Raw genomic sequence first — 24,661 nt, 5'->3', positions numbered from 1 at the left:
CGAGCTACAAACTAGCACGAGCCCAAGAGTAATGTGAGAATTGAGGCAAAATTCAGTCAATACAACCTAATCAGGTACTTTTGGTACATATTAATAGTACGAGGCAGCAGGTATCGATTGACTGTGATTGATTGATTGATGAATTGATTCGCTCTCAGTCGGCTACCTCTAATCAGGTCAGGTCATCGCGTAGCTCTGTATATGTAGCTTTGTAGCTTTGTAGCTCCCCTCTCTTCTCTCCTCCTCTCCTTCTCCTCTCCATCAACCTAATTTTTTTTCTCTCTCCCTCTTTCTTCCTCTTCCACCCTCTTCCTCTTCCTCTCGCAATTCTTCCCATTTCCAGCCCGCCTCTGTCTGCCTCGCTTGGCCAAAGCACCCATCGCTAGCTCGACCCCGCATCGTCATATCCAGAGAAACCCAAGGAATCTTTTGCAGGCAGACGTGCTTCCCTCACCCGATCCACGATTCGCCAGCTTTTAAACCTCTTTTCTTCTTTTTTTCCTCCTTCACTCCCCAAACTACTCCAATTCGATTCTCTCCCCCTTAATACATTCCACTTCTCTCCACAACTCTCGCCATGGCTTCCGAAACCGAGACCAAGGCCGCGCGCCCTCGCGTCTTCTTCGACATCACTCTTGGCGGCAAGCCTCTTGGTCGAATCAACATGGAGCTGTACTCTGATCTCGTGCCCAAGACGGCCGAGAACTTCCGTGCTCTCTGCACTGGCGAAAAGGGAGTGGGCAAGTCAGGCAAACCTCTGCATTACAAGGGCTCCACCTTCCACCGAGTAATCAAGCAATTTATGATTCAGGTATGACCGAACCTGCATTGCTCTCTTGTTCTGGTCGCACAACCGACCTCTGCGCAAAACATTTTCTAACATGAGCTTTTCCAGGGTGGTGACTTCACGGCTGGAGACGGCACTGGCGGCGAATCCATCTATGGCGCCAAGTTCGAGGACGAGGCTTTCCCCAAGAAGCATGAGAAGCCCTTCCTGCTATCCATGGCCAACGCCGGTCCTAGTACGTTACATCCTTCTACATATGCTCCAAAGCTTCATCTAATCAATGTGTTTTCTTCCAGATACCAACGGCTCTCAATTCTTCATCACCACTGTCCCCACGCCTCATTTGGATGGCAAGCACGTGGTCTTTGGTGAAGTCCTCAACGGCAAGTCCATCGTCCGCCAAATCGAAAACGTCCGTACCGAGGCTGGCGACCGACCCTCCCGCGACGCCGTCATCGCCGACTGTGGCGAGCTCTCCGGTGACGAAGCCCTGAGCGCCGACGTCAAGCAGCCCGATGCTCTGGGCGATCCCCACGAAGACTTCCCCGAGGACTGCGCTACGCCCCCCGATGCCAAGACTACCCACAAGATCGCCTCAGACTGCAAAGACTTTGGCAACAAGGCGTTCAAGGCCGGTAACATCACTCTCGGTCTTGAGAAGTACGAAAAGGGCCTGCGGTACCTCAACGAGGAGCCTGACTTGGATGACTGGCCCGAAGGCAAGGCCCAGCTCGACGCCCTCCGTTTCTCCCTCAACAACAACTCTGCTCTCTTGCACATCAAGCTAGAGGCCTGGTCAGAGGCCGTCCGCAGCGCCACGTCCGCCCTCGCCATTGCCGGCATCGCCCCCGCGGACCGAGCAAAGGCCTTTTACCGCCGTGGCTTTGCCAACGTCCGTCAAAAGGACGAGGAGGAGGCCCTCAAGGATCTCGAGGAGGCTCACAAGCTGGCACCCAACGACTCTGCCGTCAACGTCGAGCTCAACGCCGTGCGAACCAAGGCCGCTGCCAAGGCGGCAAAGGAGAAGGCCGCGTACAAGAAGTTCTTTCAGTAAATGAATATTTCTAGTATCTAAAAATGATTAAACAAGCAAACATACAAGAAAGAACAGCAAAACAGGGGATATGGCGGACAAGTGGTTGAAAAAAAAACATCTTTATTAAGCATGGAAGGCGTAAAGGTTAGAGCAAGAAAACCAGCAGGCTCTCTGCGATAAGTTTAACGTGGAAGAAGGAGGGAAGATACCACCAGCACACTTATTTACATACACATAGTTTAAAAAAAAAAAGTTCAAATTGTGTTGCCTTAATTAGCTTTATATGGTATTACGTATCAAGTGAAAGCAAAAACAAAAAAGAGTTGTCACAGTGAACAAGTGTCGTAGATACAAAAGAGAGCGAGAGAGAGCTTATTACAAAAGCCAAATGAGAGAAGCAACCATAAGAGCACGACAAAAAGGAGATAAAAAGTCACGTAGAGAAGAATGAAAAGAATGAAGAAAGAAACAAAGTTATCTAGAAAGTAAGAAGAAGAAAAAGGGCAATTTGGATATCTCGTTTGCTTATTCCAAACCCTTCTCCCCCCTCACCTCGATGCCCTTACTGCCAAAGAAAACACAACTGGCCACAAAAAGCCCATCTAACAGGAATGCTTTGCCGATTTTTCCGCATAAACAATACATATATGCTCCCAAGACCCGATTACCATCTCAAGGGAATCCTCATCCAACATTTGCGAACTGTGGACCAGAAGGAAAATTAGAAGAGAAAAGACAATTGAGAAGAGGGTGGGAATGAAACCACCTCTCCGTTCACAAAAGGCACCTTTTGATATCAAAATGGGAAAAGACAAAGCGAAAAACAGTGAAGAAAGGACTCAGGAAAACAACAGTAACGAGAGCTAGGTGATAAGCGGAGCTGGTATCTTTTACCCCTTTATTTCTTCTCTTTCCCCTCATGTATATCTAAGCCATTGATGCCATATCACAAGGACCATGCACACGAGCCAAGCCCTTTTAGACAGCGAGGGAAAAGAAAGAAAAGAAGGAAAGGGATCGAACTGCGATAATGTATATATGAAAACGAGAGGACCTCCAGTGATGATGATGATAACTCCCCATAATCTATTCAGCCCATCCATCCGATACGGAAAAGACAGCTTTCAAAAAGATATAGAGAGGGAAAAATATATAAAATGAAAAGAGCGTAATGAAAGATGGGAGTGAAGCTTTCGACAACTTTCTCCATGCAAGAGCCATTATGTCCCAACACCATTTTGTGTATCCAACCGGAAGACGTCTAAAGAAAAACCAGACAAGAGCTAGATGTAGATAGCCTGAGTAAAAGTGGAAAGTAAGAAATAAAAATGAAGAGAAAAGGGAAAAAAAAAACAAAGATAATCAAAAGCTGGTGCAAAGGGATTCCCCTTGTGTGGATTCTTCGTAGGTTGATACTCTCCACAATCCAAGTCATGTATATGTTTGTGCGCGTGTATATATATCCAAAGAAGAGGAAGTGCGGGCTCATCTTGACCCTTTGGTTTCTGGACTCTCGGCTCTTGAGCCACCAATCTTCATGATGCCGCTTAAAAGACTCCTGCCAACTTTTCCATTCTTCTGCTTCACACTCCCGGTGGCCGAGCCGCTTGTGTTTCGGGGACTGTTCCCCTTCTTCGAGTCCGCTTCGTCTCTTCCGCGCTTCCATTCTTTACTGCGTCTTTTTTCTTTCGAATCCCCGCCCCCATCGCTGCTAGAGCTACCAGGGGGCCGCTCGTAGCTGCTGGGCATAGAGGATGGGTTTCCTACGTAATATGGGTGATACGGGCCGGTAAAATTGACCTGTTCCAGGATTTCGGCAAGTTGGTCGGCAGACATGAACGAAGGGACCTCTCTGTTCCGGAAATCCACCACTTTGGCGAGGCAAGCGTCGGCGCGCTTTTGCAAACCAAAGCACAAGTCGTTAAATATCAACAACTCTCCATCTACCTGGGACTGCTTGACGTCAATGGGACGCGAATCCACCCACAACTTGACAAGACTCGCGAAGCCCCGGGCCTGGTCGATCAAATACGGCAGACTGGGGAATCCTTCGCGTGCTGTAGGCCCCAAGCGGTTCAGGATGGTGACAGGTGTGATGTAGCTGGGGGGTAGGGTGCGGCCGCCTCGATCGGCTGGGATACCACAAACGTGGTCGATGAAGCCTCGGAAAGTCTGCCGTTGTTGAGTTAGGAAGCGGTTCATCGGTTCCATATATTCTTCTCGCTTTCCAAACGTTGAAAGGTTGGAAAGTTTCTGTAGTGCCTTGGCAATGAGCGTCAAGGTACGTTGTGCTTGTGGTCTAGGATGATCTCGAAGTAACCCAAACAGCTTGGGTGAGAGGATAGCAGGGCATATGAATCGCAAGAAAAGGAAACCCGAGATGGATGTGTAGCTGACGGTGCGGAGGAAGTCGCCATAGCGGTCGTCGGCTACGGCGCGGATGTACTTGAGAACGTGCCTCAATTCTGCCGGTATCCTTTCGGCCGAATCTGCAATGCACAACCAGATTTCCGTCGTGAGGTGGATAAGACGGCCCCAGTGTTGATCCAGGTCTCCTCCGGTGTGTGCCAGCTTGCTCGGATCAACCTCGCAATCCGGATTTAATTCGTTAATCTCGTATATCTTGTCCTGTAATATTTCTTCCAGGTATTCTTTGCCCAAGCGTCGCATGTGGAACTCGAGAGACTGTGTTAGCAACGAGTTACCTCTGAAGAGTAGGTTGGCCTCTCCAGCCAGTGTCCTGTGGATGTCGCGGACCATCAGCTCTCGCTCGTTGGATGATTCCATCGATTCACTCGATTTGAGTCTATTGCTGAACCGGTACTTCTTGATTGAGGTCTGGCTTCCTATTCCATCAATCTCATCCTCGACCAGAGCCATTAGCCACTCGCTTGCAGAACCAGAGGCCTGGAAGATGTTGAGAAACAGCTCCGATAGTGTCCGAAGCTGGCCGGGCAGAGATGCAGAGATGAGTGTAGTCAGGCCCGTAGGGAATCGGTGCAGAATCTCGGATAGTGGCTCGTATTCTTTCGACAGAAGGGCAACATGCTCGTCGTGAAACACCTTGATTAGCATCGACCCAATATTCTGCTGTTTTTCATCCAAGATGGGCTGCCACTGTTCCTGTCCCTGGCCTCTCTCCAAGTCGTTCAAGGGGATTCTTACGCTCCCGCAAATAATCTCTGGTGAGCTTGCCGACTTTGAGTACCCGTCAGGCCCGCAGTCCACTCGCTTTAGCACAATGGAGAGGTCTTGAATTATCGGCGGTAAGTCGTTAAACTCGCAATCCTCTCTCCAAAAGGGATTCTTTGTGTCCATCTTGGTAGTCGTTCTGGCTCTGACTTCGCCATCTAAGATGACTTCTGCCAGATAGCTTCCGACTAAAGGATCCGGGCCAACTCTGCCGCACTTCTCAGGCGAAAACCATTCAACGCTTGGAGTGGCCTTGATCTTGGCCTCTATCACTCTTACTCTGATGATTTTCTCCATGCGGAAAACCTCTCCCGGTTGATCTTTCTCGATATCGGCAACATCCTGAATCTCATCCGTCTGAGGGTCGTCCAGACAGAAGATGTCGGGAACGGCAAATGTCCGAAGCAGGGCGAACCAAACCTCGAAGTCGATGCGGCTGTCGACGGCCAGATAGACGGGTCGGAAAATGGAAACGTGGGTGGCCGTGGAGGCATAGATGGGGAAAATAGCAATGCAATATTCTTCCTCTAGGACGCTGCGGTCGAGGCCCTGGATGGCGCACCGAGAAAGCTGCGACAGTTCGATGCTAGACAAGACTGAGACGTCGTTCTCCATCAGGAGCCTAAACTCTCCATTATCCTGTAAAACGCATGAAATCCTTCTCCAAAACATGGAAGGGTGCATGAGATCCCTCGTTGACGATCGCTGGACGACGGCACGTGCTGACCTTGGAGGGCCCTTGTCCCAGAGCATGAACTTGCCGACCTTGATGATGTTTGTGGCTCTCGCCGCATCGCTCGACTTGGCCCGCCGCCTCATCTCGGGGCGAATGGGCCCAGAAGGGCTATTGGGTTTTCCGTTGGGTACTTTGAGGTTGAGAGGCGCGAGCTGCTGCCAGCACAAGAGGGCCGCGAGCCACAGCTCCAGCTCCTCCGATATAATGGGCCTAAGCAGAAGCTCCAGGCCCAGTTGGTTAGGGACAATCTCTAGGCATTCCCTCTCGGCATCGGGGTAGCCCGTGACGTGAACTTTGCAGCCTCGCAGGTCGGAAACTAGAGGGATGTGGAACGAAGCGCTCTGGCCGGTATGGCCCAGCCCGAACATAAGAGTGCCCTTCTCCTCGTCGATGTACGCCATTCCGGTGTGCCATGTTCCCTGGTACTCACCCTGGTATTCTAGTTCGCCACGCATTCGCCCGCCCAGAGCCTTCATTAGCGATATTAGGCGGTTCGCATCGTCGGTTGGGATGGGGTACGGGAAGGAATCGACAGAGGGCTGGGGTGCGACCAATGGCGAGGTCGGTCGAGAAGGTTGACGCTTTAGAAGCCGTCGATTGTGGTGAGATGATTTGCTCTTGTCCTTGGAGGCGGAGGTTGGGGTTGAGATTTCCGGGACTCTGACGGTCGGTATCGTCGAGTAGCTCGGGTCGGAACTTGGCGTCAACGATTTTGGGTCGTCGATGGAGGGCTGCGACCCGGACGAGACGCTGCTAACTCGATGTCGAAACTCGGCTGCTGAAGACGGCCCTCGTGGCCCTAGCATAGAGGCGTCCATTGTGCGCGTCCTGGGCCGTATCGGGGGACCGTTTGAACTTCTCTGCTGGTGAATCGCGGGGCTGGAGTCTGTGCCATCCGAAGAATCGCAAGCAGCATCGCTGGTGAAGACGACACCTTGGCGACGGCCAATGCTGCCCGGGATAGACCTAGGCGAGCCCTGCTGAGAACCAATGCCGCGGGATGGGTGGGCCATGGTTGAATCAGAAAGCGCAGCGCTCGCAGCACCACCTTGACCTGGAGGGAGGTCAGGTGTGATGGAACGACCAGGTCTCGGGCTGGCATTGACCCTAAATGAAGACCTGAGATTCGAAGCGCTGAGGCGCTCCAAGTTGATCCGGTGGAATTCGAGAGGGGTTTGGGGCCGCTGTCGCTGCTTCTGCATATGGCCCTGGTGGTAATGCCGACTCTGGATTAGGCTCTGATCCTGGGCCTGTCGTTGCTGCTGCCGCTGCAGCAGGGCCTGGTCCTCGCTATCGCTACCGCCCTCGTGCAGGCGGGTTGCATATCCATCCATGACTGGCGGTGACATGCTCATGCCATTGTTCAACACCATGCGGACTCCAGTGCCACATCGAACGTCGCCGCTGCTACTATTGCCACTACTCGTCGTACCTGTAGCACTTGTCGGGCTGTTGTTGTTCTTGTTGGCACTGACGTCGTCTTGGACGCTGCTGTTACGGTCGTTGCTCAGTCTTCGGAACACTGGGTCTGGCGATGGGCGACGACTGCTTGTTGAAACGTCCGCTGCGCCGGTATCAGTACTATCATTTGTCACTCTCAGGTACATGTATCGTGCCGTTCACGCTCCAATACCGACGATGCTGCCGCTGCCGTGGTCGTAGCGGGGTTCTCGACTGTTCGCGGCGCTACGTTGCGGACTAGGGGACCGTAGATGGGGGTTGCAACAGGGCCGGAGTGGAGGCACAATGGGGATGCGGCAGGGTAGCAATGGGTGCTAGTAGGTATTGTGCTGTGGACGGAACACCGAGGATGCCAGTTAGACCTGATTCGGCGGAGCGGGAGGAAGACGTTGAGTGAATTTACCTGATGCCAGAGGGGAGGGATCTGGATCTTAGGTCTGTACAGTACAGTACGATAGGTACTCGCAGTTCCCTTCCCCACGATGACTTGGGGAGAGAGGAGAGATGAGGAGGGAGGAGGAGAGTGCGTTCTGTGGTGTTCTGTAGTATGTGTGTGTGAAAGTGTGTGTGCCAGCTATCTGCGGGATTGCCCACGGTTGGTTATCCCCTTGCCAAACACGCAGACACCACACAGAGAGAGTTTGCGTGCTGCAAGCTCGCGTGGTAAGCCGTCGACTTGTCCCTGGCAGCACCGGCAGTAGTCTCTTCTTGGCTGCGCAGCGCCTCAGTCGACTTGCTGTCTCTTTGGCGTGCTTACAAGTACGAGTCACTGTATGGCTGCCGGACGCACCCTGGGAATAGAGTTCCGGCCAAAAGTCGCCGGAGGCTTCTGAGAAGGGCCTTGACGTCGTGTGAGGATGCTAGTGGCCCGTCCGTCTCAGCGACTGTGCTCTCATACCCACAGCGGACACAGGCGCAAACCAAAGTCCTTAAGCGGGGACCCCTTGGGGCATCCAAGCATTCGTGGTGCTGCGGTGTCGATCCAACGGAGTCCAACGGAGCCCCTGCCAGAGAAGTTACGGGGATACGGGACCAGAGCGGTGGGATGGCCAGTTGGGCGGTGGACAAGCACAAGCAATTGAAGCCTAGCTCTAGGAGGATTTTGTTCGTTCGGCCGGACAAATGGACTGGCGAGATGGGCCCGAATTGGCCGCCGTGCTTCTGTATCCGCTTGCTGTGGCCTTGGCGAGCACGATGCTGGATCGCAAAATGTACTTTTTGTGCGGTGCTAGGCTTGATGCAGTCGGTGTCGTATGTACGAAGTAAGAAAAGAACGAGGACCTTTTGGTGTTTGTGCAGCAGCAACGCCGCAATTTGATGCCTCGTAGCAGGCCTGCTCAAAACTTGATCTCGTGTCGACCGGCAGCCTGGCTCGGCCAATGTCAGCTTTCGGGAATTTCTCTCTGCCTTTTTGCAGCAATTCTGGCTTTTTTCAAAAATTGGAGGGCTGGCTGCCTTGGAGACCTTGTTCGTTTTCTCCCCCCTCAAAAGCCGCTACCGGGCCTCTTGACACTTCCGGCAGGTGAAGCCAGAAGCTAACGACAGGTGAGAGGAACCGCCCAAAAAGGATCCGGAGCCCAAGAAAAAAATCCAATTGAAACACGAGGAGAGGTGTGTGTGAAGTGTGACGTGTGAAGCTGAAAAGACCTCTAGTTGCGTGCAGAGAAAGAGAAATGGAACAAGTGCGATGAGAATCTTATGATGGGAGACGCGGAAGCGGAAGGGGCTGTCAGCAGTACTTGAGCAGGAACGATGCTCAGTTGCAGCCTTCCCGTCCCCTGGAAGACGGCTCATGCTCAGCCCGAGGCTGTCAGTCGATACACGCGATGTTCCTTGGATCTTACATATTACACATCACCTCGTACGAATATTACTACTAACCGTACTCCGAACGGCTGCTCCTATTACTACTACAGTACGAAACTCCGTGCTATATCCAACAGCTACCAGGCCGCAAGCTACCGGCAGGCAGGCAACAGACAACAGACAACAGGCAGCATACCACCAAGTCAGGGTATCACCGGGGACAGAGGCTCTTTGCTGTGCGCAATGGGCTTTGATACTTTGTACAAGCAGGCCGTCTGTCATCAACGGGATGAGGTCTCACTAGCAAAAACTATCTCCAGCCGTACCGACCCGTGTTCGTTCCGCCTAATTAGAGAGCGATGCCACGAAATCAAATCAATCTTGGGCTGCTAGCTGGGGGCCGGACGCCACTGCTCTCTCGTCTGCCTGTCCATGTCATATTCCTCGCCAGGGCCGGAGAGCCTAGCGGCTGATGATGATACAGGACGTGTGAGCTTGTGACAGTGAGTGTGCCCGTCTTGTATTAACGGAGCTTCGTGCGACCAGAGTCTTACCTGCGGCTAGTGATGCGTTATACAGATGATGCCCTGTTGGACCCATCCTGCACCGAAGCATTGGAAACCCGGACGAGGCCGAACAGTGGCAATGGCAGCATTACACGGAACACGGTCAATCAATCGACTTGACCAGCATCGAGGCCATAGCATAGCATCAAACTGCCGTAAGCCCATCAGCACCATGTCTGGCTCGCTGGCTAGTGGCGTCACGGTGGAGCTAAGAGCACGACATGGATCAGAACAGCATCAACTCGACAGATGCTCTAGCACCTGTCAGCGTTCAAGGCAACGTCATGCTAATTATAAATCAGATGGGCTGGTCACCGTCTCTTGGGACAGACGATGGAAGAATTGGTGGCTACAGTGCAAAGCTGGCAGAGATGGAGCTGGTACCAATGGTGATGCAGTGGTGCCTACCGAATCTAGAGGCTGAAATACAAGCACCTCACATGCATCAGACCAATACGGAGTACTCATATGCTTCTCTGGTGGATGACGCTACAAGATTAGAGGACGGGAAATCCTCAACATGGTCAAAAGCGGTGTGCCGGGCTCTGTTGTCGAACCTTGCTCGAGTCTTGCGTACGCAACTCCATATGTTGGGGCTCGTCGGTGAGCCCCCGTGAGCGAACCGTCGACTTGGATCTCAGGTCGGGGAGTGTCCCAGGGATCATCATTCCCATGCTAATCCCCGCCATGGATTCTCCGAGCCTCGTCCTTGGGTACGATACAGGCATTGCCAGGACGGTAATAGTGCTCCGGACTAGTCTTGCTACTATTCCCAAGCAGCATTTCTGACCACCTGTGCGAGGATAGGATAGACGGGACCAGGTACAGCCGGCACTCACTCGCAGTTCGACCAGAAGCCACCCCCACAGATACCAGCCCAGCCAGGGTTAAACCGTTTTTTCTTCTTTCTTTTTCTTTTCTTAAGAGGGGCGTGCTCCGTGGCCCAGACTGTTTACGGCGTGGCTCCGCTAGAGGCTGGAGGGCCTGTCCCTGGTAGCGTCTTTGGATCGGTCAGATGGTCATTCTGGATGGGTTGATTATTTTTCTCTCAATTGATATTTATGCCACGGTTGACGCGATAGACGACTGGGAAAAAGGAGTGAGCGACAATGGGAGAGATGAAACAGGATTTGGTTGCGAATCAAGGGCCTATCACACGGGGCCTAGCCGGTCCAACTACGCCTGGGGACACTTCACCTGTGACAAAATAACTTGAAGCGCAAAAATCCGGACTCGTGGTGCCCAGTAGCACCGCGTTGAGTCCCTCGTAGGACAATAAGTACTAGTAATTCCCGCTGCGAGACATGCATGCGAGCTACTGTGGCACCCGTCTCGCCTGCTTGGAAACGGAGTAATCGGCCATGAGATGAGGACAAGAAGATCTCAATGCCGCGAGAATTTCATCTTGTCGTCTTCAGGCTGGTTGACAAGCAAATACCACCACCTCACACCTCCTTTGTCATACTTTGGACGGAGTGTGTCCGAAGGGGGCCAATGGGGGCCAATCACACGGGCGTTCCTGGCAGTAGAATGGAAGCGTAGCATTGGATGCAGGGTCGTTTGATTAGCTTCTCACTCAGCAATGGAAAGTTTTTCTTTTCTTCTTTTCACTCTCTCCCTCATGGCAATTGTTCTGGCAAGGGAAAATCGAGACATTTAGGCCACGTTTGTCTTTAAATTGGTCTCACACGTTACACGATGCGCAATTTCCAGCCCAAGACATGATGAACTCGCGGAATACACTGCTACTAGGTACTATAAGGAGGTGGTAAACACTTCATTCCAAACAAAACAGATAATCCCTGATACTACCATAGGCAAGTACTGTAGCAGACTATAGTGAATGAATGATACCAGGTAATTACTAGGTAATTACTAGGTAATTAATTAGAGTGGTCTCCGTCTCCCGTAAGGATTTGCCGTCCGATTCATCGTACTGTAGCACCTTTGGTTCCCGCCCATCTGAAACTGTTCCGACACATCCAACATAAGCTGACCCCGAAAAAAAAGACGAGATGAAAAAAAAAATCTCACACATTTGGCTCAGGGAATCTCCACAATGTGAAACAAGATGGCCTCTAGCACGCGACACGAAAAATTCTATAATCTCATTCTATAATCTTATTCAATTTTTCAACTTTTATTTCGCCATTGTGGCGAGAAAAATCAAGGATGTGATACGCCTCCCCCCTATGATATACACACACATGACATGCCTTGCATAGAACACAAGCCGTAGTAAATAAGTTTCGAGAAAGAAAAAACATTCACCTATTAATTCACTTACCTACCTACACAGAAAGAGCAATAAGATACTTTAATCAAGCACCAAGTTAGAAACAATACACTGCCAGCGTCGGAAGGGCAAAATGGCCTGATACCTCCCCGAAGATGCACCCAACTGACTCTGCAGCAGCCTGGCCAAAAAACGAATTCGCATACTTTTTCCTTCTTTCGCTTTTTTCTCTTCTTTCAACAAATGACTGGGTTTGGGTGGCTCTCGTCCCCATTTCAAGAGACCCAGTCCAATGGATCTCGTCCTGTGGAACGGCCGGCATCTTAGCGATTTTCGTCCTAGGGGCCCCAACTCCAAATGACTCGACGTGCATGCATATGATAGACGTCCATCGCATGGGTGGCACTGACATGTGTGTATACTAGCGGTCCGGAATTCTTTCTGTAGTGGTATAGAGAATTCTCCGTGATGTTCTGACATGCAGATTTGGTTGAAAACAAGACAAGGCAAGGCAGACATTGTCCACTGCTCAGGGTAAGAGTCATGATTTACAGAGAGACGCAATGTACTGACAAATATTCTGTCTTCTTTTTCCTCTTCTCATCGAATGCACAAGCACAAAATCACTAGAGCAATCAGCCAAGAGTAAATCAGGTATCCTTGGTTTCACTTCTCTTCATTCTTAGTATAATCATTCAAGTAATCGACATATAAAACAAGCTGCATCCCACTCCTTCGCACCGAGCTTGCCTGCAAAGAGATATAATAAAAAATAAGCAAAATTCATCCCATAGCGCAGTCAATAATCATCCCGTCTTTTCACGTTGTGTAGATAAAAGGAGCAACTTCCTGTTCTCCAATAAGCAAAAAAAGAAAGAAATAGAAAAAAAAGCCAAACCAAAGAAGAGAAAATAGAGAAAAAAAAAAGCCACAAGGGCCACCCCGCAGCTCAGCGCCGGATTTAAACATGTCTCTTCCAACTCCTAGCAACCCTCAATTGTCCAAATTTGGCATTGCATGCATATAGCTAGCAATGGGGAATAAAATAACATAGCTGAAGAAAAAAAGAAGCCCGCTCGTACAAATTGACGAGGAGAATTAAAGATGGTAGGAATTGAAGTCGTAAATAAAGGTTTGTGTTGGCAGTTATGACTGGAAATGTCCGTAGCGTGTCACTGAAGCTTTCCCCTCTCCTCTTCCCTTTATTGCGAACCTGGTGCCTCAATGGGGCTTTGAGGATTGCTGCGCACGCTGTTGTTGAAATCTCGACTTCCTGTGCGTTTCAGTGCCTGACTCATTGTCTCAATGTTGAGCTCTCCTGGGGTCGCCAGAGTATAGTGCCCGCTGGATGGGCTGCCTATCGGTTTCCTTGAAGGGCTCATATCTAAACCCTTTATGCTGCCGGGATTGCTTGTTGGCGGGCTAGTTCCGGGGCCCTGGCTAGAGACTGGCGAACGGATGGGTGACGGCGACCGGTTCATGGCCGATGCGGAAAGTGATGTGAGACCGACAATGTGCATGTTATCTCGAGATGACATGGAAGGCAGGTGGTGGCCGCTGTGCTCTGCCTGGACGACATCTGCAAACGAGATGAACGAGAGGCGACGCACGTCAGCAGAGTCAAGAGAGCCATAGTTGGAGGCACTGTCCGCTGGGAAACCAATGCGGTCTGCAAATGAGGCGAGCTCGGTGGCCCAGTCGGTCGAGCCTTGATCGTACGGGGTGTGAATGGCACTTGTGCCAGGGACGACTGCCGAAGCAGGCTGATGTGAAGAGTGTGTAACAATCTCAACGCTATCGGGATCCAAGCTGTTGTTGGTGATTGCCTCTGACGCATCATCCAGAACGGGAGGGATGTGGTTCTCCGTCTGGATGTGGCTTGGGATGGCTGGAGACGAGGATTTCAGGATGGAGTAGTCTTGCACGTCACGTTCGAAGATTTGGGAAGTCGCAGGTGATGATATTCTCGGAGAGCCGGAAAATGCACGAGTTGGAGAAACAGGGGCAAATGGATGCTCGCCGTGGGTGAGCTGGATTGGCGACGTGGTTGATCGAGCGGTAGAGCGAGCGGTGGGTGTTTTTGACGGCTCCTTGGCGACGCTCGAGCTCTCGTTTCCAGGGCCAGCCTTGGGAGACGCCTCCATCTTCTTCTTGCCAAAGCCGAAAAGGCTTCGCTTCTTGCTCTTGCTCTCCTTCTTGATCTGCTCCACCAGACGGTCGGATGACGTGCCATCAATCGCCCGTGGCGTTGAATCGCCACCAACGCTCCTCTCGTCGCCCATTGTGCTCCGTCGGTCGCCGGCAACAGCGGCGGGATTGATTTGAGCTGGTTCAGCGAGGCTCATTGTGGGAGGTGCTGACAGTCGACGGGATGCCGGTGAGCAAAGACGCACGCGTCTGCTGATTTACGGAATGGTCGTCGTAACAACGGAGACGGGCTCGCTCGGGTTTAGTACAAAGTATGTACAAAAAAGAGGGCTGTCGTCAAGGAATGGAAGACGCAGACTAGGTAGATGGGCCGTGTTGCGCGATCGACAGGAGGGACGATGATCGGTGGAACAAGGAAAGGACAGACGGGCGATGAAGGAGACGTTGGTTGAGGACGAAGATGGAGAGATGAAGGCGATGATGGTATTGAGAGAGAGTCAAAAGAGAGGATTGACGAGTGTTTTATCGGCACGCACGACGGTTGGGCGATTCAAGGGCCGCCATTCGCCGCTGCCCTGCGAAGGGGAAGAAGAACAGACGGGGGTGGCGACCAATATTGGTGAAGCAAATGCTGCTTCGCACGTCGTACCTGCTGGGGGGGCCGCGGTCGTTCCTCAGATGACACGAACGGACCCGCTGAGTGCGCAACAGGACAGCTTTTGGTGTGACAGGCGCCAAACCACCAGCCCAGGCCTTTGTTTGGCGGTGCCTGTTTCTGTTCTGCTGCCTCTCTTGGTCTTGTTTGGGGGCCAGACTCGCACAGGCAGCGTGACGCAAAAAGCAGAGGCTTGGCCTGGGCTTAGAACTGCAGCGATCCCGCTAGATTGGGAATGGGAACAAGAAGTCGGCCGGCGGGCTGGTGGATCACCGCGAAGATGAAAGAGAGAGAGAGAGAGAGAGCTGGGGTCTGGTCTCTCTGTCTGGTGGATAACAGCTGCTGCTACAATACGTGTACAGTATAGAGTTTATCTGGAGGAAGCAAAAGGGCGATTCACTTTTTCGATAGAATAAACTCTCTCAAATGCGAGCTTCTCCCCTGCGAGCAAATAGATAGCATCAAATAAAGTAAAATAGCTCCCCCCAAGGGCACAGATGAGATGACGGCGAAACCCCAAGAGTCGCAGCCGATGGGCGAAGGATTGTGACGACTTGTGATGAGGGGAGAATTCCAGACACCCAGGGAAGCGGAAGCGACCTTTCAAGACATGCCGGCCTGGGCCGTCGCCAGCTGTGACGTACATAGCACCCCCCGGTACCGAGTACCTCAGCGATCGACCCAATCCCGGCGCCGCGCCCACCAAGCTGCCAAGGTTGCGGTGAGTACCCGGTACCGCACCCTCTGCGGCACAGGAGCCCTTTTTGGTGCGTCCAACTTGCTCATGTTGCTGCTCCAAGTTCTCCCAGCTTGCTGTCCCGCTTGTACCTCTCGTGTACCTGCGCTGGGCCGGTACCTGAAAAGCCCCAAAGTGCCACGGAGTACCACCACAAGAAACATTGGATCAATATGATGCCGCCGGCAATGCACAATGACACCAGTTCGGTTGATGCGAGGAGCTCCCGCACCCGCCGATTTCTTGCAATCACAGGCCATTGGCTTTTTTTTTTTTTCGCGCATTGATCCGCGCGCTCACTTATCCAGATTATATTAAGTCGGGCTCAGACGTGGCAGCAGGGAAATGGACCGGTTGCTGAACGCAGACCACCTTCGCACATCTGTGCCATTTTCGGCCTCACTTTGGCTCGCTAGGCTCCCACGAGTGTAACCATGTGATTCACTCTTGATTCTTTGGACTTGTCTTTCATTTCATCATCTCGGTTTTCTTCAACCCCCATCTTTTGGGGGTTTCCATATCGCCCGTTCTGGTGCTACCTCAATCTCCAGGGAACTGGCGTCTTGACGAGATGCACGTTGGTATCGAGACTTTTTGTCTACTACGACTTACACCAAGCTCATGGTTCAGCCTCATCGGCCCCCTCTTTTGCGTCCCGTGTGAATGAGGGATACGCTTTGTATTCTTCTGCCTGGTATTGAATACCTCATCTAATTGATTGCACCTCTCTTGGGGCTAGCCAATGTTTAAGGTGCTTCTCGAAACGAGAATATCGATCCTTGCGACTCACATGGTCTCTCCAACGACGACAATCCAAACATGTCATCCAGAGACATCCATCATCACGGCACACACATCCACTCGATAAAGAACAAATTCGAAAAAGCAAAAAATAGACCTCGGACTCCATCTGCTCCAGCCGGCCGGATACGCATTGCAACCCATTATGCGCATTGCATAACGAAGCTTGTTTTCTTTTCCCTCTTTTTTTTTCGGTCCTCGTGATGTCTGCCCCTCAACTGAACCAACGTGCCAGCCCGAAGCCACCAAGCTTAGCACCAAGGCAAAGTTCCCGCGTAATTGGCTGCACACTAAAAGAAACTACGCCGCAACGGTGATCGGGTCGATAGCTAGCATCATCTCAAGGGAGTTTGTAAGTGAGCAAGGCGAGACAAGGGCGCTGCTACGAACGAAACCCTGGCCAGCATTGCGCATCATGCGTCGCCTGCTTTGGTCGTACGTGTACGAGTACCAGCGACTAAGGTATTTCAAGGCCGCCGATGGTGATCACGTATCAGAGACAATTTAGCTCCTATCGTGATTCAATTGCTTCCCTGCCATTCGCGCGCTGCACATCCTCTGTCGAACGACGCTAGAGTGGTCAAGATTGATTTGACTCTGAGTGATTTCTTTTCGCTTCCGTTGAACGTCGGGAGACGGGATCCATACAAAGCCGCCTCTGAGCAGTCATCTTGTCCAGCTGCGGCCGACGGCCTCCAAAGACAGAACAGAAGAAGAGAAGGGGAAAAGAAAAAAGTACCTTGCTGAGATGATGCCACTAGCATCCGCTGAGGCTGCCGACGTCACATGGCACTATGCAAGGTCCCCGACAGCTAGTTTTGGCTGGTCCGGTCCGTGGTGAGTAAGAATGAGCATCGTGGAGCGTGCTGACTGGAGCACCCCATCGACTATCGATATCCCGGCCGTTTCCAAACAAGGGAGCTCTTTTGCTGAGTTGTTGCACATGTGCCTGACATCCTCATCCGTCAGAACGCTTCGAAACGATAGCACATGCCTGTAGTCTAGATTTGTCGAGATTGTTCAGATGATTTGATGTTTAGAGTCCAAAGCCAGTCGGTGATCTTCAAGGAGGCCTTAGTAAGCCCACTGCAGATCAATGAAGCTCACGTTTCTAAATTTGTCGAATATGATCCCAACGAACATGTCCTTACAGTATAACGGCCAGTTTCGAATGAAAATGTCTATATTTTAGTAGTAGTAATTATCTAAATATTGTCAAACATGCTGTAGATCTAAGCCAAACTCTCAATTAAATCTCTTCGTACCTAGGTAGCTACCTATCATCCAGAGTCAAGACCCCACGTGACAAGCAACTCAATTCCAGCGCCTTACCTAAGCACCGCTTACGTAACCATCCATCGTCTGTTTGCAAAAACCTTCACTTAGATACCCAAAACCGCAGAGAGCACGACCAAGCAATCAGTCGATATTTGATACCACGGGGCAGCCACACAGGCCACCAATCTCGCCGCCGTCTGGTCAATCCAATCCCCCCAGAGATTGCCTTCAATCTCAAAATCCCAGAAAGTCTCGTGCTTCGTCGGTCAATTCGAAGCGCCATTGGTGGCATCTCCTCCCCGCACACACACACAAAGTCTCAACACCACATCCAAAACATTATGGATCTCCGATCTCTCCTCCGGCCAGCTTCCCAGCTGCTCACTCCCCTCCGCTGCCTCTCCGCCCCCAGAGCAGCAGTAACTACCGTCTTCACCTCCTCCCGCGGCCACAAAACCACCGCCCGCACCAAGCGAGCCCTCAAGATTTCCCCCCACGACTCCTTCCTACCCTCCCGCACCACCGAATTCCCCGCCGCCGACTCCATCATCTACAATCCTCCCGCGTCAGAGGCCTCGCCTTCGCACACGCCATTCATCTTCCTCCCGCGCAACGACCCGCGCCGCCTCGCCATCACGCGCCTACGCAGCACCGCAAGCAACCCCACGGCATACTCACAGACAAACGGCGAGTTGCCTCCCGAGATGCGTTATAAGCGCCGCCAGCCCAAATACAACCTGACAAAGGAGCACATCGAGGAGATGCGCCGCCTGCGCAACGAGGACCCTCTGACGTGGAGCGTGCAGAAGCTCGCCCGCAAGTTCGAGTGCTCGACTGTTTTCGTGCAGATGGCTGCGCCGGCGCCGCCGGAGCACTTGCAGTGGCTCAAGGGCAAGCTGGAGAGGAAGATGGAAAGGTGGGGGCCGAAGAAGACGGCGGCGAGGGAGGATAGGAAGAGGAGAGCCGAGATGCTGTACCGGGGCGAGTTATAGATGGCTGGATGACTGTATAAAATTTGACCAATGGAGATACACAACTTTGGGTTGCATGGGGTGTTGAAAAGATGTCATGCTGAGATGAGCATGGGTATAAAGGGGAATTGGGCATTGGACTCAGCGTGGTGTACGATATACAAAAGTTGGGATAAAGACTTCATGACCAACATATACATTCATGATGGATGCGGGCAAATTCAGTCAAGTGAGTGAGAGATCCTTTCTCTATTGTGACGCCACCATTAGTGTTGAGCAGAGTGCTCAACCGAAAAGCAATTGCTATATAAATCATCCCAGATAAAATGCCTTTATGCAATCGATGTAATGCAAGAAAAATAAAATAAAGACCATCATCATCATCACCCATAAAAAAGAATGAACCATATCCAACCGTCTAGTACCTTTGATCCTTTGTTGTACTTTATTGTACCCTTGTGCCTTTAGCTTTTTGCACATTGCCGCTTGTCTTTGTCTCCAGGAATGACCCGCCAACACCAGCCGCACCAGCTTCGTGCAGCGCCATTCACTTCGCGGGCCAGAATCTTATTGCTGCTGTTCTTTTCGTCTTCCCATTCGGGCACGCAAGCCCCCACCCGCACCATGCGGACGAGCTTGCGCTTGACGATGCCGCCAATGCCCTCGATTTCGTGTCTCTCGTAGCCCGGCCCCAGCTGCGGCGAAGGCGTCCGCTGATGGCGCATCTCCTCAATGATGGATTCGACGGTGCCGTTGGCGGGAAACGGGAACCCGGAACCGCCGCCAGGGGGGGTGCCGGTGTGCTGTGGGCCCGGGCTCGGGGTGCCGGAGGAGGACCCGGTCGACCACGGAGCTAGGGTGCTACCCCGGGCATCCTCGGCATCGCAGTCGATTTCTTGCTCCTTTTCACGGGCAGCGAGACAGGCTTCTTCGCGGCCGCAGATTACGCCGCGATCGCCGTCTCCAATACCAGTAAAACCTCCGTACTTGGTGCGCCAGCGCCAGATACTATTTTGACAGTCGCATTAGATTCAAATTGCAGCCACCTTGGACAAAACCAAAAGATGTAGTCGGGACAAAAACATACCCTTTATAGTCGTGGTCTGCATTGCGGATACTATGGCCGCAAGGCTGGCACAGCCAGACGCCCTCAGTGTCGCATTGACAGACTGCACGTTGTACAGCCTCAGAGGTGAGAGGCAAAGATATATCCAGCGCCGGTGATGCGAGCGCCGCAATGGGGGCTTTTGCGCAAGTGACACACAGGCGACGGTGTCTCTCGCGCAGGGCCGTCGAAAGAGGAGGCTTAATAGCACAATTCTAACGTTCAATGTTAGCAGCTGCTTAGATGGAAGACTAGCTTTGTCGTATGCGTCATCGACGACAAAGAATGGCAAGGAACAGCAACTCACCCTGCAAATGATGTCGGCGCATCTCCTGCACTCAGTTACCAGGTCGCGAGCGCAGCTGCCCGCTTTCCCATTGTAGTTGCGACTGTCCTCCATGCCATAATTCCAGTCACTCGCTCTCGCGCGGTATCGCAGCGTCTGCTCTGGGTCGACCGGCACAGCCTCCTTAGAGCAGCGCAACGTCGCGCCCATGAGGCTCGCTCGGTATTGGATCAAGCCATCGTGAATAACACGGCACGAGCGGGCCAATGCGTCGAGAGTGTTGAGGTCAATGTGGGACACAATGCCAAAGACGATGCTGAAAAGTCCAAAGTTAGTCTTTTTTTTTTCTTTGCAGAGCGTGTAAGAAAGGGATGAATTGCATACGGATAGCACTGGAATGCCTCTCCCATGGCGCTGTGAGCCATCAACTCCTTTCCTTCTCCAGCCGCAGAAGCGTTTTCTTGCTGCAGCTTCTCCGTCATGGTGCTCTTCCTGCTGGGAAAGCGGCGTGCGTGAGGAATCCCATCGCCAACCACCATGACGGCGGCCCCGTTGTCACCCAACGCGAGAGGCCTGCCCGCGTCGTGCCAGGCGGCCATTGGCTGCGCCTGGCTGTCCTCCTCGTCCAGATCGACAAAGCGAGCCATGCTGTAGGAGCAACAGCACAAATCGCGACAATCCGGCGGTCTCCGAGCTCGGGAAGCCGAGAGAAACCCTCTTTTGAATGACTCTCCAACAAAAAACTAAAGAGAAAATGGCGGGATTGGCGAGACAGGGGGGGTGTGTGTTGAAAGAAGAGCAACAAGAGTACGAGTACGCACGGACACAACGAAGAAGAAGAAGACAAAAAAAAAGCAGAGGCGCAATTATGAGGAGATTAACATAAGACGACAGCAATTGTCGACGAAGCCATCGTAAGGGAGCCCATCGAAAAGAAGAAGAGGCGATTGCTTGGATTGCGAGTCCGACAGTGTGTCAGGTGGGCATGTAAGAAGAAATAAAGGCACAGAGGCGCCCGAGTACTTGTACCTGGGAGGGATTGGAACTGGAACGGTAAAGGGCGGTCGGCCGGTTCTTGTGGTTCCGCCATCCGGGAGGTGTGCAAAGGTGAGGTCGGGTGAGGTTTAGGGGATGTTAGGGATGGGGGGCACAAGCTCAGCCGCTAAAAGGCCCTGTTAGCCCGCCCTGGCTCTCTCCCTAGCTGCCCTACTAATGCCGCCTCAGAGGGGCGTTGGGGCACTGCGCTGCTCGGAACCCGCTCCCCGCATTCTCCATCGCCAGCCCGGCTGCTTGTTGTTGTGTTTTAGTAGCGATTCATCATCACCGTTGCATCATAACGTGATCGGGGCCGAATTGTTTTTATTCATTGTTACGTTTCTGGATGACGACGAGAATTGGATTGGTACCTCGTTGTGTATGGGCATGTATCTGTACTTGCATCTCGTATCGAACACCCAGCAGAACTTGTGCCTGATGTAATACACGGATATTATTAGGCCTTAGCACGAGCAAGTATCATCAACAGTACAGTAAGACGGTGCTACTGTATGTTGACCCCAAGCAAAACTCACATCAACTTATGCCCCCAATAAGCATGGATCGATCACATCACGCCCCCCTTTCGCTCTTCTTCAAGGCGCCTAGAATCCTTCTCCATCCAGTACCTCGTAATCCTCCGTGCCCCGTCCCTGTCCCTGTCCCTCTGCAGAGCCTGAGACAGACACATGGACATGCCTCATGCACTCATGCAGCCCCTCGCTGGCATGCAGATGCAATCGCCTCCCCATTGGGCGCGATCGATCACCAGGCACACGCTCATCAACTTCTCCAACCACTCGCAACCGCCCCCTGCCTCACCGACAATATGGCGAAATGCCACTTTCTCTCGTTTAATTGCCCTTGCTTCACTTGTCCACGTCGCTTCCCTGGTGTCTTGACAGCGTCTAGTTGCTTCACGTGGTCTCAATCTCTGCAGCGAACAGGCTGCGGTTGTGCTGTTACCCCTCAATGGCATGATGCCGGTAACTATACAATGCAGGATGACAATGCCTCGTTTCAATGTTCTCTCATTAATACTTGTAAGGGCTATCATCATCAGCTAAAGGGTACTGGGGTACAGACGCATTCCTACTCTACAGTATGTATGTTCGTGCCAGATCAAATGTGGATAATCAGCTGGTACAAAGTGCCCACTACCGTCAAACTGCGCGCTACTGCAGACCAGTGGCACCCTGCCTGAAAATTCAAGGGGTAAAAACACAACTGAACGGATAGGGACGGGTATGGGAGAAAAAAATGGAAAAAGGGAAGAGAAAAAAAATCTGCTGTGCCCATGACCTCACCTCGCTAACCCTCATTGCAACGCCAACACAGCAAATACACCGCCCACAACCGGCCGGGCGGTAAACTGGTTTCCGGGATATCCTCCCGTGTTCGTGTCATACAGATCGGTAAAAGCCCGCCACGTCGGCGTCTCGTTGATCCACTTGGCAATCAAGGAGATGAACATGGCCTTTGTCTTGGGCCCAGCCACTGCTGCTGCAAACATCTCCCAGTCAGTCTTGGTTAGCGTGCCGCGTGTGTCGAGAATGACGCCGTATTTATTAGCCTTTGTCTGGTAAAAGTCGCTCTGCATGTCGTAGACGGACTGGGGAATGAACTTGAGCCCAAGAGCCTTGTCGGGGTACAGGTTGTACAGCAGGCCTTGTACATTGCAATGGTTCGTCAGCAATGGTTCGCAGCCAGGTCAAGGGTTCAATTGGGGGACTGTGAAAAACTCACCGTACGTTGAAGCCGAATCATACTGGAGCACGCTGTGATTAGGAACAGATGCACGGTTGACGCCATGGCGAGACCAGAAGCCTAAATAATCCTTGGCAATGCTCGAGTAGTTTGAGGACAAGAAATCATGACCGGTCAGGCTAGCAATGCGAGACATGGCTTCCAAGGCAATTATGCCTTTGATGGCAAGGTTGGTTTGGTTCCTGTTGAGTTTGATGTCAGCACGCAGCCAATCGGCGATAACAATGGAGGAAACACTCACGCAAGATGGCCGGCGAAATCATCGGTTGACAGCTGATTTGCTGGGATCTTGGCATCTTCAATGAGATACTCTGCCCATTGCGCCATTAGAACCCAGTGTTGTCTGAGATAGTTGATATCTCCAGTTTTCTGGGCGTAGGACAGCATCATGATAATCATGTTGCCACATTCTTCCAAAGGCATTGCTTCGTCATTTCCCTGAGGATATCCCAAGGCCTGTGGAAACCTGCCCAGGTCGTGGATCGCATATTTGTTGGGGTAGTGGCCACTTTCCTGATTCTCGAGGAGGGGCGCGAGAGTATATTTGATGAGATTGGGATCGAGGTACAACATGATGGGCCAGGTAGGAAAAATGACGTCCACCGTCTGGATGTCACTGTTGGAGCTGATTTCCTTTAGAAAGACTCTGACATTGTCTGGAGTGCCCGTATATTGGAGGGCCCCAAAGGCTTGCCGGACCGCGAGGCTTGTAATCGTAAGGTAATCTTGGCCGCCAGCCGCGATAGAATCCCGTGCAATGCGGTTGTCCAAGTTGGTAGCATACTGGCTGGCATAGGTATAGTCCTTATAAAAGAACGGCGCAAGGTCTTCTTCATCAAAGTAATTCGTCCAGAGTGAAGGAACCTGTTCAGGAGAGCTGCCTTGCCCTTGGAACAAGATGGCATCATCTTGGGCAATGCCAATGGTGAAAAGAGTTGATGCAGAGCCACTTTTTCCAACTGCACCTAGATCGCGTGCAAAGGCAAAGACGGGCCTATAACATTGATATGAGTAATCTAACGGCCATTTTGTCAGAGCAATTTATCTTACCATCGGTCATTGACTGCGCGATAATCTGTGTCGATATGGCCGGTAAGCGTGCCGTTGGACAAGAACTGGCCGCGGACGACTGTATCTTGACCAATCTGATAAGTCACACCTCTCTGAAAATCGAAGTCAGCGTTTTATTCATGAGACATTTCGCATTAGGCTTACAATGTCGCCAGTGGACCAATACCAGTTGCCCCACGATGCTTGGTCATTGGCTTCTTTGAACGCCTCTTGATTTTGGCGATAAAATTTATGAGAACGTATCCCACTGCCCGCCTGGTGCTCCCACTGGATGGTTTGTGAGCTATCACCGGATGCCCACTCTGTCGACCCATTAGCCATGTCCTTGTGTTTCAAGTTGCAGTGACTTACCCCCTGATACATCAGCGTAGATTTGGACAGAATGCGAACGCCCGTCCAGAGACGCGGTCGAGATTCTCAGGTATGAAAATGGAATGGATTGTCTCCTCAAGTCGTCTGGATACACCGGAGAGAAAAATTCGGCAATCATTTGGACTTGCCCTCCCACATTCATGGTAAATGTTGTCCGAGTTGATGTGTATTTGAGCGACTGTTGGTCGACATTGTCCGCTCCAGGAGCCCCGCCCATCCAGTTGTAGGTCTTTCCGTCTACTCTGATGAATCCTTGCCATGCCTGAATTCCTTGTCTATTATAGCGGCTTAGTATCCCATAAAGTTCTTTCGATTTGACAAATGTCGGGTTGAAACGGGTATACATACGTCCAATATCTAGGCCATTGACCGGCGAGGTAACCACTTGACTGCCCATTGGTTTGACCATTGAGCCAGACATTGAGATAAGGCGCTCGGACAGCCAAAGGAGCTGCAGGAGGCCTTGCCGGCTCAAAGGTTGAAACTGCTTCTGCGTGCCCAATAAGAGCCACCAAGGCCGCCGCAGCGACTCGTAAGAGCTTCATGGTCCAATGCAAGCCGCAGGTATCACGTCGACCGGAGTTCAAAAGAGGGGAAGAAACCATAGACAGGGGGG

General features: G+C 51.9%; 6 protein-coding genes across 6 annotated transcripts; 2 read left to right on the top strand and 4 right to left on the bottom strand.

The window, feature by feature from the left end:
* Positions 1-577: 577 nt before the first annotated feature.
* T069G_04204 (cyclophilin type peptidyl-prolyl cis-trans isomerase/CLD domain-containing protein) lies at positions 578-1,841 on the top strand (the record flags this gene model as incomplete). The annotated part of the gene is made up of 3 exons (XM_056171414.1): positions 578-811; positions 896-1,022; positions 1,084-1,841. The coding sequence occupies 3 exons, from the start codon at positions 578-580 to the stop codon at positions 1,839-1,841; spliced, it is 1,119 nt and encodes a 372-aa protein (XP_056032306.1).
* A 1,467-nt stretch (positions 1,842-3,308) lies between these two features.
* T069G_04203 (GTPase-activator protein for ras-like GTPase domain-containing protein) lies at positions 3,309-7,358 on the bottom strand (the record flags this gene model as incomplete). The annotated part of the gene is made up of 1 exon (XM_056171413.1): positions 3,309-7,358. The coding sequence occupies one exon, from the start codon at positions 7,356-7,358 to the stop codon at positions 3,309-3,311; it is 4,050 nt and encodes a 1,349-aa protein (XP_056032305.1).
* A 5,664-nt stretch (positions 7,359-13,022) lies between these two features.
* On the bottom strand, positions 13,023-14,165 carry T069G_04202 (uncharacterized protein; the record flags this gene model as incomplete). Its single annotated transcript, XM_056171412.1, has 1 exon — positions 13,023-14,165. The coding sequence occupies one exon, from the start codon at positions 14,163-14,165 to the stop codon at positions 13,023-13,025; it is 1,143 nt and encodes a 380-aa protein (XP_056032304.1).
* A 3,614-nt stretch (positions 14,166-17,779) lies between these two features.
* On the top strand, positions 17,780-18,430 carry T069G_04201 (mitochondrial ribosomal protein subunit l20 domain-containing protein; the record flags this gene model as incomplete). Its single annotated transcript, XM_056171411.1, has 1 exon — positions 17,780-18,430. One exon carries the CDS (start codon positions 17,780-17,782, stop codon positions 18,428-18,430), a length of 651 nt encoding a protein of 216 aa, XP_056032303.1.
* Positions 18,431-18,873: 443 nt separating this feature from the next.
* T069G_04200 (uncharacterized protein) lies at positions 18,874-20,447 on the bottom strand (the record flags this gene model as incomplete). Its single annotated transcript, XM_056171410.1, has 4 exons — positions 18,874-19,417; positions 19,497-19,729; positions 19,822-20,116; positions 20,185-20,447. The coding sequence occupies 4 exons, from the start codon at positions 20,445-20,447 to the stop codon at positions 18,874-18,876; spliced, it is 1,335 nt and encodes a 444-aa protein (XP_056032302.1).
* A 1,510-nt stretch (positions 20,448-21,957) lies between these two features.
* T069G_04199 (uncharacterized protein) lies at positions 21,958-24,590 on the bottom strand (the record flags this gene model as incomplete). The annotated part of the gene is made up of 9 exons (XM_056171409.1): positions 21,958-22,035; positions 22,190-22,503; positions 22,582-22,784; positions 22,844-23,218; positions 23,297-23,596; positions 23,653-23,765; positions 23,818-23,975; positions 24,025-24,320; positions 24,394-24,590. The coding sequence occupies 9 exons, from the start codon at positions 24,588-24,590 to the stop codon at positions 21,958-21,960; spliced, it is 2,034 nt and encodes a 677-aa protein (XP_056032301.1).
* Between the last annotated feature and the right edge of the window lie 71 nt (positions 24,591-24,661).

The sequence above is a fragment of the Trichoderma breve genome, chromosome 2 (assembly GCF_028502605.1).
Source record: "Trichoderma breve strain T069 chromosome 2, whole genome shotgun sequence".
NCBI classification, from domain to species: Eukaryota; Fungi; Ascomycota; class Sordariomycetes; order Hypocreales; family Hypocreaceae; genus Trichoderma; species Trichoderma breve.
Note: the sequence above shows the minus strand (reverse complement) of the source record. Positions and strands in the feature narration are given on the sequence as shown.